This window comes from Corticium candelabrum, chromosome 6, assembly GCF_963422355.1.
Source record: "Corticium candelabrum chromosome 6, ooCorCand1.1, whole genome shotgun sequence".
Classification (NCBI taxonomy): domain Eukaryota; kingdom Metazoa; phylum Porifera; class Homoscleromorpha; order Homosclerophorida; family Plakinidae; genus Corticium; species Corticium candelabrum.
In genome coordinates, this window is record NC_085090.1 from 1,900,084 (window position 1) to 1,921,055 (window position 20,972).

At 38.9% G+C, this 20,972-nt stretch overlaps 1 protein-coding gene across 3 annotated transcripts in view; it reads right to left on the reverse strand.

Annotated features, from left to right (window-relative positions):
• LOC134180693 (lipoxygenase homology domain-containing protein 1-like) overlaps window positions 1-20,972 on the reverse strand; it is a 55,355-nt gene that overhangs the window by 23,964 nt on the left and 10,419 nt on the right. For 2 of the 3 annotated variants that reach the window (XM_062647877.1, XM_062647878.1), the window contains exons 7-19: window positions 17,620-17,734; window positions 16,177-16,442; window positions 15,678-15,822; window positions 15,515-15,617; window positions 11,876-12,026; window positions 11,073-11,338; window positions 9,831-9,966; window positions 9,194-9,354; window positions 9,019-9,105; window positions 4,787-4,919; window positions 2,701-2,855; window positions 1,828-1,906; window positions 1,152-1,221 (exon numbers count right to left, since the gene is read on the reverse strand). In XM_062647877.1, coding sequence (XP_062503861.1) covers window positions 1,152-1,221; window positions 1,828-1,906; window positions 2,701-2,855; window positions 4,787-4,919; window positions 9,019-9,105; window positions 9,194-9,354; window positions 9,831-9,966; window positions 11,073-11,338; window positions 11,876-12,026; window positions 15,515-15,617; window positions 15,678-15,822; window positions 16,177-16,442; window positions 17,620-17,734 — 1,867 coding nt within the window. The remainder of the gene's footprint in view (window positions 1-1,151; window positions 1,222-1,827; window positions 1,907-2,700; window positions 2,856-4,786; window positions 4,920-9,018; window positions 9,106-9,193; window positions 9,355-9,830; window positions 9,967-11,072; window positions 11,339-11,875; window positions 12,027-15,514; window positions 15,618-15,677; window positions 15,823-16,176; window positions 16,443-17,619; window positions 17,735-20,972) is intronic. The other variant, XM_062647879.1, reaches the window with a different exon arrangement.

Genomic DNA, 20,972 nt, shown 5'->3' on the forward strand with positions numbered 1-20,972 from the left:
TGGGTGGAAACCAGAGCATTATGGTACTAACGTGATGGCATCCGACACTCGGAGTGTGAATGCAGCCATGGAGAGGTGCTGGATTCTGCCGACAACACGGATCATGCATCTATCGTGCATGACAGTACTAGCCTCAAAGTTCCAGACCCATTTTTTGGGTCACGTGCAACAAGAAAAAATTGAGCAAGCTATCTCAAACTCGAGCAAGCTATCTCAAACTCGTAATAGGTAAATGTGTCGATAAAGGCAAGATTTCAAGTTTATGTGGGTGTGTCTGCACGTGCGAGTGAATTCGTGAGCGGGCACCTTTCAAACCCATAAAACAGAATTGTCAAAGTATCACAAATTTAGATGTCATTTTCCTTAGCATGCTACTTGTAAAATCTCTATAAAATCGTACAAGCAACTGTTGTTTCATGTAATCACAAAGGCCATAACACCAATAAGATAGTCTGCAATCGTCAAAGTAAGAAGAGGTACTACATATGGAGCAAACCTGTTGCTTGTGGTTATGCAATATTAGATTCCCCTTGTAAATCTCTGAATCAACAAAAGTGATCGATTTCACATTAGCAGATGCAGACAAGTTATGTACTGCTATTTATTTTCAACAAGATGTGGTAACTGGAAAAATCAATTACACTGTCCTCCTAAAAATGTCTTCATGAATGTTTGACGATCTGATTGGTGGTTTTTCCATTGTCTGTGATTATATACATGTATGACAAATACTGCTCAATGATAGAATTGCACTAAACAGATGGCACATTCCTGAGTGTGAGACATAGTCACCACACATCCACACACCGCATATTCCATCCATCCACAGATCTATATACACATCCATCCATTCATTGACACACGTGTATAAAAGCATAAACTGTAAGACAGTCAAGCCATATGTTTGAGGACGTTACTGGCTAAGTCATGTGAGCTTTTACAAAGTCTCGTTTTAAGAGAAATGATTGAAAGCCTCTACTATATTGTAGCTGAGAAGTATTTCAAGAAAAGCCTTAGCCAAAACTTGAATGGCCATATTTGCTATTCATGTGCGAGGGAGGTATGCACTCTAAGTGCTCTTATTATTCATGCAACTACAACCAGTAGTCCCAAAATTGCACTGCATGGTACTGTGACACTGTATGTATTACCTTTGGCACATAAATAAGTAGCACTGTTGTCCTTCTTTCACTTCCACCTTTTCAAGAAACCAACCAGCTCCTATAAACAATGCACACATTCTACCTCTTAGTGCATGACTGTCATTGTCATACATAACTATTATAATTTCCTTCATTAGTGAATGAAAGAAATAAGGTCAAAAGTAAACTGGCATTAAGTCCAAGTGGTCGTGCTCCAAGTTATCCATGCTGATTCTGTTATTAACAGAGATTCACAAAAATGAATCCCAGCTAATGCACTAACTGATGGACACTCTTGGAAACTGGCAATAATAATGTTTGTGTATACTCCAAAGTCATTTAGTAAATACCCACTTCACACCCAATTCGTACCTACAAGCACACGTATCTTTCCCAATGCCAATTTTACATGCAAAGAATCTATTCATACTGTGTTTTACATCAGGTGACTAAATAATTTCATATTGATTATTTATATTACTGTAATTGTTCAGATCTATGAGAAAATCAAGCATTGACTCAGCCACCATACATGCAGAGTGTGGCAAGAGTTTCAAGTGTTGTACCAAAAAATGCAAAATACTAATCATTGAATGCTACTCTATCAATGATGAAAATTTTTAATTAATGACAAATGTGAGAGCTACCCTCATTCACTAAATTGACAAACACACATAAAACACACCTGGTCCAGTTCCATCATGACCAATTCTTATTCTATTGATATTGCCTAGAGACACTGCTTCCACATGAAATTGATCAACCTAACAGCAAATCACAATACCTATCTATAGTTATGTAAAGTAACTAACTAAATTTACGCAATCAAAAAATAAGAAATCACAAAACCCATCAATCACATCCACAAAAAATTCAATAAATTGGATTATGCAAAATAGACTTTTAGCAGTCATCTCCATTCTAACAGTTGTGGTACCAGCAAATTTATAATACAGTATATAAATCTTTGCACCTTAGGCATTGTTTCTTCCAAGTTTCTTGTCACGTGCATGTGCACATGTTGGTGTTGCTGTGACCAGAGAGAAAAACATCACATGCCTTGCCCAGACGAAAAGACACGTACCTAGATTCTAATAGCACGTGCCCGTGCATACCAGCCATGTTAATCATTTGATATGTGTAGAGTAAGGCATGGCTGCATACTCCTTATTGGTGGACAACCAACTGTGCTGCCACAGTATCGTGTTCAGATTGCACCAGAGCAAACTTTGAGGATGCCTTTCAACGTTGCCTTTGTACAATAGATTGGCAAGCAATCTGAGACTGCAGTTCAACAGCAATGCACATGTCATGCAATAACAAGTCAGTTGAATAAACTAATTCCAAGTATGCATTTACAAAAAAGTTCGACACTATTCTATTAGCATAGTTGGAAAACAACCACACATACAGTAGTACATGTATATACATGCAGCATCCATACTGAGAAAAACTTTTTATCATGTTACCAAAATTCCGAAAAACCATTGCTCTCCAGAATAGAACAAAAGATCAACACATTCTCTAACAAAGTAAAGTAACTGATTTGTGTACAAACCTTGCCATTCTCAAACTTATTCTTATTTGTTTTAGATGATCGCAGTTGCCTTGATCCTGTATCTCCTCTTTCTCCAAATATTGTCATACATACATTAGCATCTGTCCCAGCACCACGTTTCTTTCCAGTGTACACCATCACATCATATTTTACTACTAAAGATGACAAAACAATCAGAATTAACAACACAGAAATGAAAATTCTATGTAATGTTCAAATTGTCGAATAGGGTAATCCAGGGTAACTCAGTGAGTAATTAGATACATGCCCATGGTGTGTGTGTGTGTGTGTGTGTGTGTGTGTGTGTGTGTGTGTGTGTGTGTGTGTGTGTGTGTGTGTGTGTGTGTTTGCAAGCGTGTTTGTGTGTTTGATTTTGTGTTTGTTTGTTTGCATGTTTGTTTGTGTGTGCATGTGTGTTTGTGTATGCATGTTTGTGTTAATGAAAGCAAAATATTTTTTGATTATATCCGGGTCTTTAGGTAAGACATCTTTGGTCACATCCACGGGGAACAAATTATCCAAGAGTTTGTGTTTTCTCCGCCCAATAACCAAAATGTATTATGGGAATTTGTGTTAATTACCTTAATTAATTTACCCAGGCAAAGAAAGGCCTAATCAGCTAGTCTGATGATAAAACCATCGAAGCAGCTGTTCCAACTGTTTTGTCTACTTTAGGTGAAGCCTTGAAAACCCTTTAATTGCTTGCTTGAAGCTATTCAGTACAGGGTTGTGATGTCCTTGCCTGTTTCTCTACCGGATTCAGCACGTCACTCATTTCCTATGTTCTCCCATTCGTTTGTAGTCGACTGGCAGCAAACAGCATCTGGCAATATCACACAAACTGGTGCTTGTTACTGTTCCTAACAAACGTGGGTATTATAGATTAAGACTAGATGAGATCCCATTCTTTGCCCAGGCTGATTAGATAGACTGTTTAGTATCCAGTTGAAGAAAAAAAAAAGACTGTAACTGAGTGTCCCGTTCCAAGAAATACCTTTAGAGATACATATCCGGGCAACAGAAACTTGGAAGTCATGTGCAGTTACTTATTCATCCCTATAATCGGTTCCCCGCATATTTACGAAGTTGCTCGTTCGCAGCCACTTCAACAGTCTTGTTGGATTTTCGTCACTTTGAACACGTTGCTGCTGTTGCACGGAACAAGTGTATCAAACGTGGTAGCTATTCGATGCACGTACACAGGCAGATCTTGTCTCGCAGTCATTTTGACAGTCCCTTTAGATGTCGTAACTTCGAAGATGTTGCTGCCTTTGCAGGGAACAGGCGTATTAAACGTGGCAGCTATTTGATGCATGTACATGGGCAAACAACTATAGGCGTATTTTTCAAAAACCTGGATATGCTTGAAAAGATCTTGTCATTTTCCACATCGCTGGCAATAAAGGCACGCACCGTGTGTACAGTCCAAAGTGAGGAACGGGCAGATTAAATTCTGTGGAGATCCAAAGCCCTGTTCAGGAATTTGTGCGCGAGTGGAGACGGGTTTGATCGGCAGGAAATCACGCCATCCTGAGAGAAATCTGGAAGACGACGACAGTCTCACTTTTAAGCTCCATGGATTTGGCGTGTGCAAGCAAAATTCAATGGCACTGCAACTTGCCTTTCTTGGAGATCCTCTCTTACACACAACACACAACACACACACACGCACACACACACACACACACCACCCCCACCCCCACCCCCACACACCCCATATAAAGTAGTCTGAAGTACCAAGACTAACTCAGGAGGGGTGTGTAATTAGTATCACTATTCAATCAATTGTCAAATTATCTAATTGAATTCAAAAATAACATATTGCAACTTTAGATTAACATCGGTGACGCATGTGCTAGAAAATGGCATGCAACATTGGCTTGGTGCATATACTAGTACCACTGCGACGAGACAATCACATAAACTAATGATCTATAAGAGAAAACGTAACCAGCTAAAGGGGGCACTATGCCCCCTGTTCCCATCTGGTTGAAGCACTGTAATAGAAACAACAACCAGCTTTCCACATGTCACTTCTTGTTCTGTTTGTAGACATACTCTAACATGCAGATTCACAATTGCATACCTGGTAGGGGAGTGATGCCATTCCCTTCAGCTGCTAACTCACGCACTATTTCCCCATCATCTTCTGTGCGATCCAACCAGCGCTGACAATGAAATAGAAAACGTTCCTTAGTTGCTACATTCTCAAGTTGAATCTAATAACAATTACCAACGGAGTTAAACAACCTGTCTACATTCGTGTATGCAAAGAACAGTATTACAAATAGTAGTAATGAAACTGATATATATATATATATATATATATATATATATATATATATATAATAAAAGTTTTTAAAAATTAAACTATATAAAAAGAATCCATGTCATAGCTAAACAAAGCTAACTTATCTACTATCAATTTATATATATATATATATATATATATATATATATATATATATATATATATATATATATATATATATATATATATATATATATATATATATATATATATATATATATATATATATATATATATATATATATATATATATATATATAAGTAAACTGGTAACAGCTGCACCACCATACCATACAAATAGTGATAAACAGAAAACTAATAGACAAACAAACAAATGGACAGTCACACATGAACAGACTGGTGCACAAAATGGGCCAATGTAGAGACAACAATAATCTATAACACAGGAATGAAACAAACAAACTAGAAAGTACAGATGCATACCACCAACAGACTACAGAAAACTCTGTACTAAGTCTATTAGTACATATGCATACAATATACTAAAGTGTGATACACCTGTATCTTAAGCCTACATCTCACAAGATCAGTGTACATGGCTATATATAAACAGCAATGTGCCACTTTCAATGTCCTGTCGCTGACTATAGTGAGATTATCCAATCACTTTCGCTTTAGAAAGACAATAGATTTGTCTTGTCCATTTATTAGCCATTGGGAATGCTAATTTTTTGTGTGTGTATGAATTAGCTCTAGCTCAGTTTAAATTTCATCTGTTGATAATACAAAAATCAAATCAAACGCTGTCATGCTGAGCAAACCATCTGATAGCCCTGGGCTGATCGTGAAAGCTGTTGTTTTCTGCACTTCTGCTCCCACTCTTTTAAGAGGCAGGTTTTACTTCATAAATAGTAGATAATGTCGTGCTAAGACCATTTCAATTTGTTGGTACTCACAAAAATGGTCGGTTTACCACAAATGGTGTCTGGTACGTGAGTTTTCATTTCTGGGTAATCAATAAGAACTAAATCCCCTGTAGACTCCTGCTCCTCAGTTTTTAAGCTGCTAAAAGTAACATATCATCTTCTCTCACGTTGGCTTTGTAGTTATTAGATTCAAGAAACCCGGATGTAACAAAGACGTAACACGCTAAAAGGGCATAAAAGCGGATATTAACGATGACTTACTGAACGATGACTTCAATTACTATTAAAAGCTGGAAATATGATGACTCAATTGTTTGAACTCAGGCATGTTGTTCTCGAAGCACCGACATCTTTCACCAGTGCAACTTGGTGAACAACCACCAACGCAGCAGTTTCAAGAGAGCCAAGGTGCAGGAAGAAGAGTTATCCATGGTACTGTACAGTAATTTCAGTAGATTCAGGTTTTAGCTATGCTGAAGTCCAGAAGACGCAGACGCCATGCTTGTTCACCGTCCGTTCGTTCTGCCAGTCCTGAAATTCGAACCTATCAGTGGTCACGATACTGTGAGTCTGTTTGTCGTTTGTAATACGTTGATACTGCATCAAATAATTTCCCAACCATGCACAATGGGACTGGGAACTCTTCCATGCTAAAGACACTGTTTCCAAAGGTATGCTTGAAAGTTGCTGAGGTAAATAGGCGTAAGATGTAATCGGATATTGCAGCAAACAACAAGTGATATTGTATTAACACTTGTGAATGACTCCTTTCCGTATAATTCGCAAGGTTTGGTTTCCAAAACTTTAGTCTTTTCTGAAAAATATTTAATCAATATTTCTTGAAATTCTTTCTGTGCCAAGATGGATTGAGTTCATCAAACTGCTATAAAAGCTCTACACTTGTGTGTCATCGTGTACTCTGGCCTCATACTCTGCATGGCTGTTTGTACAAGTGTAACAAGAAAGTTATCCATTTGGCAATCTGATCTTTCATAATTGTGTTTGTCTAATTTTTTCGATTTCTGACACACCAAACAAAGCTAGAAATTAGTCGTTGCTAATGATCGCAATTGACGAGTGGTATACATGCTGAAGACCAAGAAAATCCTTGATCAACAGTGCCTTCTACCCCTGCATTTGATGAAAATGGGTTTGTGCACACTTATAATTGGCTTTCTGCAGCCGGCGCTGTGTTGCAGGTGTGGATTCACCAAGCTCTTTCCTTCTTTCATTCTGCAGATATCTAGGGTTTGCCTTGTTTGTGCAATTTTGATAATACAAACGTTGGTAGTAGCTTCTTGGATCATTCTCACGTGTAATCAAATGTACTGATGCTTGCAAGTGCAAAGAATCACTGAATGTGTCAATGCGGCGGGTACTGCTCCTCCTGCCACTGATCTGTATGTTGAAGATGATAACTGTTCTCAGTGAAATGTAAGCAAAACAATTATTACAACATGCTGGTTTGTACAAAGCTTATTGTATCATGTCACGTGGGTTTTGCCAACCTTGATTGGTCACTACAGCGGGTACAAATCGTTTGTACGCTGATAACATGCAGATGATTTGATATGCCTTTAATGAGCTACTAAACGACCAATGCACTTAGACTCAGTCTAATTAGTTACAGAATGGTTACTGACAAACAAGTAAGAAGTAAGATTACGTACTCACAGCGCAAAATAAACAATAATTCAAACCACACAATGGCCTTGCATGATACAAATCACTTATCATTTGGGTAAATATCCCCGATGTGCCCATACAATAACTAGTAAATGTAATGTCAATAATTGAAGTAAGACAAAATTATCTACAAAGCTGAAAACACTTTAGCATTTAATTAATCAAGTTGTGTTGCTAACTTTTACAATAGTAACATTTGCTGTTGGTTTCTTTAATGAGAAATTCATGTTACTGTATGAGTAAGGATCGATGCTAGAGGCATGCATGCATAGTGTGATAAACAGACACAGTCCATGGCAACGTCAAAATTACACTAACTATACGTAAAGCTGCATCAACAAATTGCTTCAAGTTCAACAGATACGTGTGTACTATACAGTAGGATTGACACACAGATGCGGCCTGCCTCGCACTTCCAAACAGAGTTTGCGTGCTTAGTTTACACTTATTTGAATTTCAGAAAAATTTAGTTACACTTTATCAAATTACAAATAGTCCTCAGAAACGTAAGACTAATAATAGAAATATATACAAAAGCACAGGCATGCCCAGGCATGCCAGACAAAGTTTAAGTCTGCTCGCTTCAATCGTGTATAATAAAATAATTGTATCAAGAAAACCAAACACTTCCGCAATTGCCAAAGTGCGATAGCCTTCAATTTGAGTCTTCTGTCGATTGACATCAAGAAATCTTCCTCTTAAAAAGGTGAAAGCAAAACTTCTCACTACGGCAATCAGCCCATGGGCTATGACAGGATGAAATTGGCTAGTTTGGCATGGGTTGTTAAGCGGAAGAAGTATCATTTCCCCACCAAGATAAAGCTATATACAACTTGAACTATGTCAAACACTGATGGCAAGCTTTTGATGTAGACTGAATGGGCTATATTGCTAACAGCTTCTGTCACAACCAAGTCAACAATAATACTATATATATATATATATATATATATATATATATATATATATATATATATATATATATATCTGGCTTGTCTCTGGGCCAAGCTTCCAGGCAATTTCACGAACAGTTATCTGTTCGTTTATGGCAGTACAATTCAAGACTGATTAGTGACTATCTGTGTTATCTGTATATACCAATATATGGTTTATATATATATATATATATATATATATATATATATATATATATATATATATATATATTCAGTACCTGTAATTACAGAAGCAGAATTAGGTTAGCCAGTGTGCTTCCCATATCAGTATGATCCCAACAACTGCACTGGTTACGTTGAAGCGATACCTATCTTCTGTAAAAATTAATGCTGTAAAATTAATTAATTCTGTAAAAATCAAGTAAGCTGCATATAGTAAATCGACATGCCATATAGAAACACACATTCTTACCATTTCAAAAATATACTATTACCACACAAAACACATATAAACACATCGTAGAGTCAACTCAATCACCTTGTCAAGATGCCAGCCAGGGAATAAATTTGCATTGTCATGCTCCACACGAAGCTTGTATGGTGTGCCAATGTCAGATAATTCAACCTTTCCGAACACACGCACACACACACACACATACACACAGAAAGAGACTAAACAAAAACATACATGCTTAGACCTCCAATCCTCACACCTTAAATTTGTCCACCTCCCCTTGCTCAAAGTTGTCAGTTTCATTACCCAGCAACACAACATCTGTTGTACCAACATCACCATACACTTGAATCATCACTTGCGCATCAGTCCCAGCTCCCCGTATATCAGTTGTCCACACACACACAAACCACACATTTTCTAAACAAATCACAGCAGTCAAGATAAAAATACTGGTTCTTATAACCAGACAGAGACAGTAAATCAGTAAGTTTGATATTGAAAACTGTCAAAGTTTGGTGTCAAGACTTGCATTGTGGTACATAAATTATAATGTGTTAGCAAAGACAAGCCAATCTAAATACATGCTAACACCACATAACATTAATTAACATGAACATCTCAAAGATCAGGTCAAATGTCCAAGTAATTAGATTAGAAGAGAAAGGCATACAAATGTTTGTTACTATCAAATCTTGCCTTGCATTTCATCTAGCATCAATGGTTCTTCTAACAAGTGCACAAATGTTCATCCCACCGCATTAAACATATCGTATGAAATATAATTTCCCATGCATGAAGTACTTTAGCATCGCCATTGAATATATCAAATTAACTCGTCAAAGTTTTGGTGTCAAAGCACTCCAGATGCAAGTCTAATTTCTTGTGAAGCTTACTTGCTTTGCGCATTTGCCTACAATTGTCCAATTCATACAGTTCTCTCTCAATAAGACCATCTCCTTCACTTCTGTCAAGCCATGCATTACACAGAAAAACTTGACTGAGACCAGACGATAGACACTCCACAACAACCTGCAACATGTAAATGTAAATAAATAAGCAAACGTCACACACACACACACACACACACACACACACATGCACACACGTAGTTCAGTTATCTTGCCAGTACACTACACACAAACTAAACTGGAACGGTAGCTATAGAAGGATCTTGTGTTTTACGGCCCTAGAAGAGCTCTCTGTAACAAAAGTAGGATAGTAGACACAGACTTGACCATCTCATCTCACAGAAGATAAGGCTATGTTTTACACACACACACACACACACACACACACACACACACACACACACACACACACACACACACACACACACACACACACACACACACACACACACACACACACACACACACACACACACACACACACACACACACACACACACACACACACACACACACACACACACACACACACACACACACACACACACACACACACACACACACACACACACACACACACACACACACACACACACACACACACACACACACACACACACACACACACACACACACACACACACACACACACACACACACACACACACACACACACACACACACACACACACACACACACACACACACACACACACACACACACACACACACACACACACACACACACACACACACACACACACACACACACACACACACACACACACACACACACACACACACACACACACACACACACACACACACACACACACACACACACACACACACACACACACACACACACACACACACACACACACACACACACACACACACACACACACACACACACACACACACACACACACACACACACACACACACACACACACACACACACACACACACACACACACACACACACACACACACACACACACACACACACACACACACACACACACACACACACACACACACACACACACACACACACACACACACACACACACACACACACACACACACACACACACAAGTACAGTAAATATTTCCAAACACTAAAGCACGCCCATGAAAATTAAGCAGCAAGTAGTCTTAGATACCTACTGAAACAACAACGACAGCTCAAATTGCTTAGCAAATTGCATTGTAGCAGCTGACCTTTTCTAAATACCATCCTGCACCGATTCCTTTATTGTCATGACCAACAACAACTTTCTTCAATGGACACAGATTGTTAACTGATTCAACATTGAAAAGATCAGTTCGACCACGAACAAAGTTTCTCTTGTTGTTATCCAGCTGAATCTTTCCACTGTTCACCTCATGGCCATTATCGTCTTCACCATACATAACAATGTACACATTGGCATCTGTACCAGCGTTCCTCTTATCACCAGTTGTAACGTGAACATGATAAGGAACACCTAGAATAAATGAAAAGTACAGCAACCTGACTTATTGACATATCTACATGCCTCCATTTCTCCAAACAAGGACAACGTAAACAACAGTTAGCAAGACATGTTGTATTGAGACTGTCATGAGACACTGTTTGATTCACTGCTACAACTTCTAAGGAAACTGCATGCGAGTTCATACCTAGATATAATCCTAGCTTGTACTCTTTGTGTTTAGAAACCCAACCAGTTAGAAAAGTGCGTGTCTTGTACAAGAGACACACTATCATCTGCCTTCCAACAGATTATCTACTAGTATAGGCATGATCAACTTCGTCGAGTGTCAATTAATTACATTTTACCCCACTAGTGTGCTTAGAAGCAAAAAGGTGGTAAATGCACAAAAAAGAGTACTGAGAAATGTCCTTGCATAAAGTTTCATCATTCTTCCCCATCTACGGTTACCAAAAACAGATGAGTTTTGCCACAAAAGACTAGACTAGTTAAGACATCAACAAAAGTTGCAAAGGCTCAGCAACATGCAATGTAGAACTAACCATGTACCTGGAGGTGGTGAGTCAACATGTTCAGCATTATCACCTGGTTGCTTGGATACCAATTCTCTTGATATTTGACCATCATCTTCATCTTTTGCCAACCATCGATAGCAAGGAAACTCATAACTCTCACCAGCTACAGGGTCTTCAATAATAACCTTAACACAATCACGATTAAAAGCAGTGCACTGACATTCATGCCACATAAGACTCAGTGCCACCCCATAATTGACAATTACCGTAGTGACATTGTTGTATTACAAATCCAGATATTTGTATAAGCATTTTATGTTTGTATCTTTAAATAAATGGCATCTTTTGAATAAAGGCCCTAACATACTAAACAAAATATGCACATTACAGTTGTAGAGGAAGCAGTAATAGCTTACTGTAAGTCAGATCTTTATATTGGTAATTTGAGATTAGTAACAGTTAACTCTGGATGGAGACTTAAGGTTAGCATACTGTACCTGTAGAATAAGCTATAGCATAGCGTAAAACAGCATTCAGCAAAGCAGAGGTCGGGTTAATGTACAATTTGCACTTAGCTGTCTGGTTTCATGCCATTCATGCACTTCAGTTATTTGCTATGAAAGACAGTGTCTTTCCATTTTGATATCACTTACTCCTCCCGCCCAGTATATATTTTATGGTGAAGTTAACTGTTTAGCGCAATAAGGCCATCAGTATTTTCTTTGTTTTGTTGTGTCACCCGTGGTTGCAAAAGCATTCCCACATGTGAAAAAATAAAAGAAAAAAGAAAATGCAGGAGGAATATCTGTGATACACAAATAGTTGCTATCTTTATACTCTTAAATAAAATAGCATGTTCTGTAACAGCATAATGTACAGTATATCTGACTGCATTTAAAAACAGAGACACTGACCCTATTAGACGGAGGAAATTTCATTGTCTGCACTACACAAGCAGTAGAGTCATCTTCCAGGTCTGACAGTTGATTGAACTGTGTTGTAGCCAAAAAATGGTTATACACAGTGTCTTCGACAGAGCCGGCAATGCCAACATTTGCTGGTTGGGTGAGTTCATTGCCGGTTGACAAAAAATTGCCCTTTTTCTAGTTATACCTATTGTACGCAAGTGAGGTTTAAAAGCAGGTTACAGTAGCACAAACACCTTATTAAAGGTGTTCGCACACAATTCACCGCGCATGTGCAGACACACCCATGCAAACTTGAAATGTGTCATGATTTCAAGTTGTGTCCTAACAAAGCAGAGCAAGTGAACATCGTAGGGTGAACCACGCTCTATGACATACAGCCTTTATTCCTAGTACAAAGAGAAATGCGAATTGCATTCTTCTCTGCCACAGCGGTTTCGCTCCTTGTACTTGACATTTCGAAAAAGTTAACAACATGTGTGTTAAGTTCTTCATCCACACGTTTACCTTGCTTATAGCTTGGCATTGAATAACAAAGCACTTTCTCGATTGTTTTCTTGTTGCAAGAGACCCAGAAATGAGTGGAAACCAGAGCATTATCGTGCACTATTGTGATGGCATCCAAAACTCAGAGCATAAAAGTAGCCACTGAGAGGTGCCGGATGTCACTGACAACACGGATCGTGCATCTATCGTACATGCTAGCTATTGGCAGAGCCGTATATAGACCCATTTATGGGTCATGTGCAACAACAAAAAAAGATTGAGAAATCGCTTTGTCGTTCAACAGCAAGCTATCTCAAACTGGTAAATGGTAAATGTGTGGACAAAGGCACAATTTCAGGTTTGCGTGGGTTTGTCTGTGTGTGCACGTGAATTCGTGAGCAGGCACCTTTAAACAAGTACACAAAGATACTGCATCTAGCTTAACACCTTGACAGTGCTATTCCCTAAAGGGTTTAGTCTAAAAACCAAGGCTGAAGTTGGGTCAGTGATATCAACTACCATATTGTTCTATTGCTCTGAACCTGTTAACATTATCAACTACCATATTGTTCTATTGTTCTGAACCTGTAACATCGCAGTTCGTAACAGCATGTGTAAGTACAGCTTAGCGAGGAAAAACACGTTGAATGAACTACATCCATAATGGTACATACCGTGCTATTTATTAGAGTCTAGTTAAAAATATAATAATATAACATCTTACATTTTATTGGATAAGTTTGCAATTACATTTTACAAAACACTCTTGTGTTGCACTTTTTCAGTGGAAATGCAGACCAACAAGCACAATTACATGTGTTAAATTATATTTTTGTAAGTTCGTGTAAGTCCATTAAATGCAAAGTGTCACACATTAAATGGGGGCTGAACAACCGCATAGTGTGGTACATTCGTAGAAGAAGGGGGGCAAACTCATGTCTGACTGACTTGAAAACATTATATTCCGTTCTGCATACATACATACATTTTATATTTTGATAGAATCAATATCACTCTTAATTAAAAAACAGCAATATCTTCATGTATTGACTCTTTCACAAATTACCAGGTGGAGTGGTCTTGATGTTAAGTCAGAAGAACCACTGACATTGTCATCTGAAAATCACAAGTTATATCCCTACTTGAGAAGAGCTACCTGGAAGTATTTGTGTATTCTAGCAACATCAGTGCTTTCAGAGAGAGCCTTTACCACTAGCACTACTAGACAAGTAGTCAATGGAACAAGGGTTTCATAGGTGCTAAATATGGTGTTTTTGCTAAACCTTTTAGTTCTCAAATTTTAAGTATCAGAAGTTTAGATGTAGTTTTTGATTATAATACAAAACCTGTAGGTTATACAGTCCACCGTTGAAATCAATACCATTATTGCAATATTATCGTTATCACAATAAATTTTGGTCCAATTATTGCGATATAGGTTATTCCATTATCACCCAGCACTGGTATGTACCAGGTATGTATAGCAAATAGTGTGGCCATAGCCCATCAATTTTATCTCCTATTGACGTCTAGTACATAAGGGCATGTTTCCACTAGTGCCTAAACTGGTTTAACAAGTGGTTTAAGCTAAACTGGTTTAAGAATTGACCTGTTTCCACCTGCACTAAACCAGTTATATTTTAAACCTAAAACGCTTTTTAAACCTGCTTCAAAGTAGGTTTAGCAAAGTAGTTTAGGTTTAACTGTCACGTGACAGTAGCATGCTTGTTTAGATGGTTTCTGACAACACCGTTTCGATGATATTGACTATTTTGCTGGGATAGGATTGCCTTAGAAGATGTAAGGGTCGCTAGCTAGGAGAAAGAAATCTGCAGCTACAGAGAGAGAGAGAAGACAGCATCTTTGGTCATCGTCATGTAAATTCCTACTAGCAGATGATGAATCAGTGAAAACCAACAGTTGCTCTGACTCAGTGACATCATGTTCTGTAAGAAACTACCAATAAGACAGACTTTGAACAAACTAAAACTATTTGGATTTTCTTGGTAAGTAAGAATTTCCAGTTAAAGACAAGCCACAAATGACTGGCAGAACTATTTCAATCAAACCGTGAAACAAAATACTAAATTTGTGGAATTCACAGTTCACATAAATGCTCAGAGCCCACATTTGTAGTTCACACTTGTGAATAAAATGCTCAGAGCCCTCATACAAATCAATAAAACATTGGGGCTACAACAACAGCTGGAAAAACAAGAGTCTGTCCCTATCCATGCTACTTACAAACATGTCATAAGTACCTTGTCAAGATACCATCCAGGGCCAAATCCACTGTTATCATGAGAAATACGAACACGCTCTAACTGACCAAGATAAGTTGACTCCAAAACAAATTGATCAATTCTACAAAGTAAAGCCAAATGCTAGCTCATCATCACTATTATATTCTATAACTGCATTCACCTTTTTCGCTCAAAGTTGTTCTTTGAATTGTCCAAACGTCTTTCTCCTGTATCTCCATCTTTCCCAAATATAGTGACAAAAACATTGGCATCAGTACCAGCACCTCGTTTATCCCCTGTCTGTGTTTTCACTGTATATCGTACAGCTACAAAATAGCAAAGTCAGCATGTAAAGCTAGAGTACATATATCATTAACATAGCACTAGCACAATGTACTCAACAACTTCAGTCACTTGTAGGACAAAGCAAAATAGTTTTCATCAGCTTAAAATAAACTGCCGATCAATCCAAGGTTTAGAAGTGGTTTTTCAATAAATACAATAGAATAAATCAACTAAAAATTACTTCAATTCCACTACTAAAATTAAACATGCAATCTATTATACAGAAGAACTATGTCAGGTATGCTCCAGTTAAAATATTTCAAGTTCTTGTACAAATGTTTGGTATTCACAGACATATTACAATTCCAATAAAAGTTACTATTGATCAAGTTTACCTGCTGGTGTAACTGTTGGTTCATCAGATGCTGCTATGTCTCTCTTGATCTCCCCATCTCCTTCATCCCTTGCCAGCCATTGCCCACAATTGAAATAACAAACTTTCTCTGGATTGTTAGTGTCAGCCATTGTGACACGATCAAGAAACCAGCCAGGACCAAAACCAGTGTTGTCATGCTCTATTCTAATTTTCTTCAGTTTACCCAGTGAGTGACATTGCATCTTGAAAGCAGATGATTTTCCACGCTCAAAGTTGCTACTCTGCCTAATCACAAAGCAATTACCTTAATTAAAAGGTCGTCTCATAGCTACTCCTTATGCCAGTCTATATATACTTACATGCAACAACTTAATATGAATGCTACCAAATTCACTCACATTATAAAAGCAACTTCTAAACCATAGATAAAAATGGTAACGTAATGTATATCTCCAAGAAACAGCATTCCAGCAAACAAAGTAAAACCATAATTATTGTGGCATACACATTGCAATAATAAGAGAACCACCACAGCAACAGCTGTCTTTTCTAGTACATAACTCTGTTTACTCACTTACCAGTGCATTTAATGAAAAAAGATGACATCATTTATTGACATTTTTATGTAGAAACTGACAAACAACAAACAGCAAAGAAGCATAATGAAAAGAGAAAAGCACACGAGTGTACACTTACAGCTCCTAGTAATGTCACAACAGCCAATTTAAAATATTCTCGCAAACAACATCCAATTAAAATCCAATCATCACAAACAACAGCCCATTGAAACAAATTCTCACAAACAAGATCCAAAAATAAGTAGCCAATTCTGAAGATCAAATATTCAGTAACAAGTGGCCAACGAAATGACACAATGAAGTGGTGTCTGTAATCTTGTCTGCTTCTATTTATGCAAATGTTGCCTTCTTTATTAACACAAATTAAATGTAGTAAGTGGTTGCCGTTAAACTCCCAATTTCATTTGTATCACAAAATGATTGATCACATGTAACTTTCACTGTTCTTTCATAGGAAAGTATACAAAGATTTGTACATCATGACTCATGCAAAGGTGAGCTCTGTCAGATACAAAAAGAAGCAACCATTATATATCAATGTAGGAAAAGGCAATCAACAAACACGACAACATGTCACAGTCAACTGCCATGTCAAACAAAACTGTTCTAGAGCAAGACTGCTCTTGTTATATTAGTAGCCAATATGCACACAGCAATCCAGCTAAGCTGTTGCAAACTTCAGTATATAAAAGGTGTCTTGCTCAGGCTGTCTGATAAACTTACTTCAATGAAACATGATACACATATATGATAATTTTGAGTAACTACAAAACAGACTGGTTACAAGATATTACAATAGCATAAATCATAGTTAGAACACTAGTGTTCTTACACAGGCTACATTGCTTTGAATTCAAATGAATAGTCTTCCAACAAAGACTAACCCATTCTCTAGCTTTGTTTTAGGAGTACTGCCATGCTCTCCAAATACGGTAAGAAAGATGTTAGCATCAGTTCCACCACCTCGCACATCACCAGTATTCACATGAATTTCATAGACTAAAGACAAAATAACAAAACTATTTCAAAACAAGGTTTATCACATTAATTAAATGATTTAATATAAAATTTACCACAACACATCACATGTTTATGTTTAGACTTCGTACGTGCATAAGCAGAAAATTCATGTTACAAAACAAATATGTTACTTAAAGAACACCTCACACTCAAAACTTGTTTCTAAAAAATAACTTAAAGGAGAACTCCCAAGATTTTCAAGTTGGGGTCAGATACAAGATTTTTTTATCTTGACTGCACTCAAAAACTTTGAGTTCCCTCCATGGCTTCTTTAACGTAGGAAAAGCACCGCAAAAAGAGGGAGTGTTAGTGTAGGCGTGGTTGATGATGCAGTTGGTGCATGACCTCCACGTGTTGTGCACAAGGCGTGCTATCTATCTGGCTTATTCGACTTGAAATGGTCCACTGCATTGCTTTTGGCTGTAGCCACAACAGCAGCGACATCGCCAGAGGTGTCAGCTTCTTCAGGCTTCCTATCAAGAAGCCAGATTTGCTAGAATCATGGCTACCAAAGTTACGTCTGGTGGATCCGCCTAGCTCAAAAAACAGCCGTGTTTGTTCGGATCACTTTGAGTCCTACAACGCATGCTGGAATGACATGTCTGATACCCTTGCCCAGCCTCTCGTGCACCCAGCAAGTAAATTACCTGTACACAGTTAGTCGCAGCAGCCTGTGTGAAAATTTTACATATAGGCAAGCCAGGGGCGGATCCAGGATCTGAGGAGAGGGGGTGCACGGACATGAAACGCTAGACCACACCCATTTCAGGGAAGTAGTATAAGGTGAAAGTAGACTTTGCAACCAAAAATGACGGTAGATCTGTTGTCTCGATGTTGACTGCAACCATCAAAGACAAGCAGTCCACTATGGGGGCGAGTCAAACAGCTCAAGCGCGGATACAGGAGTTAAACGGGGGCCCGGGGTACACAGAGTCAAAAGAGAATTTCTTCAGGACGGTACGAAAATTGCAGTATAACGTGAAGCAAGTAGTTGTAATATATTCAAGGCAGATCTCTCACATAACTATTTAACAAACAAACCATTGCTAACAAAACTCGGACAGCTGAAGCCGCCGTGGGTTTCGCTTTGCAAATTCTTCCACAACGGCTTCAGCATCACACGGGATATCCCGGTGAACATGGAGCAGCGTTAGGCCATTCAAGCGTGACTCTCCCATGCCGCTACGCATGCAAGTTTTCAAAAACCGCAGACGGCTAATGGAACGTTCGCACTCCGCACTTGTTACCGAGAGTGTGCATGCTATCTTTAACAGCTGCCCAACATTTGGAAAGAAGTCCTTGTCGATTTGGTTGAGAACCTTCGAGGGTGTATCTTTATCTGCTGCAAACTGTACCGACCCGCTCCATTTCACTGTCCAGCTGTGAAGCTCCGTATCCAGAGCAGCTGCGGCTGGTAAATCATCGCCATACATCTTGACCAAGTCGGGAATATCTGCTGAAGACAAGATGTTGTCACTCACTGCCAAGGATGGTGGCAAAAGACGCGTGATTTGAGAAACAACAGCTGAAGAACTTTCGCTAAACCGGTAACCCATTTCATTGATGAGATGGTCCAGCATAGGGATGGTCAGCTGTTTCCGGTAGTAATCGGATGCAGAAGATGCAGGCACATTGCCGCGGTGCTGTTGACGTCCAGTCGTTCTTGGCAAGCTCTCTTCTACATTAACCTTACCGGCTACTTCCAAAGCCTTTTGATAGACTCGTGAATGGATTGTAGTGACATTCACCCTGGCACTGTGAAGTGTGGAAGTGACAAACCTTATTTCCTGGTATGCCTTCACTATGTCAACATAACGGCCCTGCAACTTGACACTCAGGGCTTTAGTGTACGCTAAAACATCCTTTGTCAGTATTAAAGTGAAGATGAACGGAAATCTTGTTAAAGCCAGAAAGAATGACTGTGCATCAGCTCTGGTTCTCTGTTCCACTCCACCGAATCTTTGATCTCTTCCAAACAGAAAATCAATGGCTGTAAGAGATCTGCGAAGACCTCAAAGGCCTGGTGCCTTTCCACCCATCTAGTTTTGCAAAGTGACTTTATTCTTTTGCGATGCTCACCATCCAAAACCGCTCCTATCGACTTTTCTAAAGCAAGCTGTCTCTTTGGCGAGTTGGCAAAGAAACGGCAAATCCTGTCAGCGGTGTCCATGGCATTCTGGATTTCACGAATGCGACAACATTTTACCACACAAAGGTTGAGAACATGCGCATTGCAATGCGTATAAAGAGCCTTTGGGTAGAGCTGTGTTATGCGTGCTGCTGCTCCTTTCTTTCTTCCAGCCATGGCTCCGGCACCATCGTACGTCTGACCGATGAGATTATCGGCTGGAAGCTGCCAGTCGACTAGATGCTGAAGAATGCGATCTGCTATGGCTTCTCCAGTTACGCCAGTAACACACTCACTAAAACCTAAGAATCGCTCTTCGATACTTCGTGTAGCCTCCTTCACATACTGGACACTGATAGCCAGCTGCTCCTTATTGGCAGCATCTGTTGCTTCGTCTGCCATGATTGAGAAAAAAGGGGCATCTCGGACTTCGTTTAAAATGCGGGTGCGGATTATATGATCACATACGTCAATCAACTCATTTTGAATGGTTTTGCTTGTGTACAGAGCGTTTCCTTGGTAACCACCAGATTGAAGGTGATCAGCTAAAACTTTGTCTCCACTCTGAATCCGAAACTGAAGTAGGGCCATGAAATTTCCGTGATTAGTGTATGGCGTTTTCTCTAACCACTTCCAATCATCGCGATGGCCTCTCAAAGCAAGCCCTTGCCTGCCACAAAGTATAACAGTTTCTGCTACAGATCTTAGGATTTCTCTGTTTTTGGCAATACGCTGAGCTCGAAGGCTGGAAAGTTGCTGGTCAACTGGCAACTGTTTCTTTTCCATCACAGCCTTAAAATTCTCTGCCTTTTCAACAGCTTGTAAGTGGTACTTCCTTGCTGAACTCCCTCCGACACCAATGAAATGGTTACGCAGCTTCTCACTGGCCTTCTGGAGATTAGTGAGTGGTTTACTAATCAGAGTACCGGTAAAACTGTACACAGAGTACGCAGCTTGACCAAACAGGACACAGTATTTGCAGTAGCTTCCCTGCATTGTCTCAGAATACACAAGACCGTTATATTGGTGAAGCCAGTCATGTTGAAATGCACGCTTCTTCTTCCCATAAAGAACAGATGGAAAGCGGTA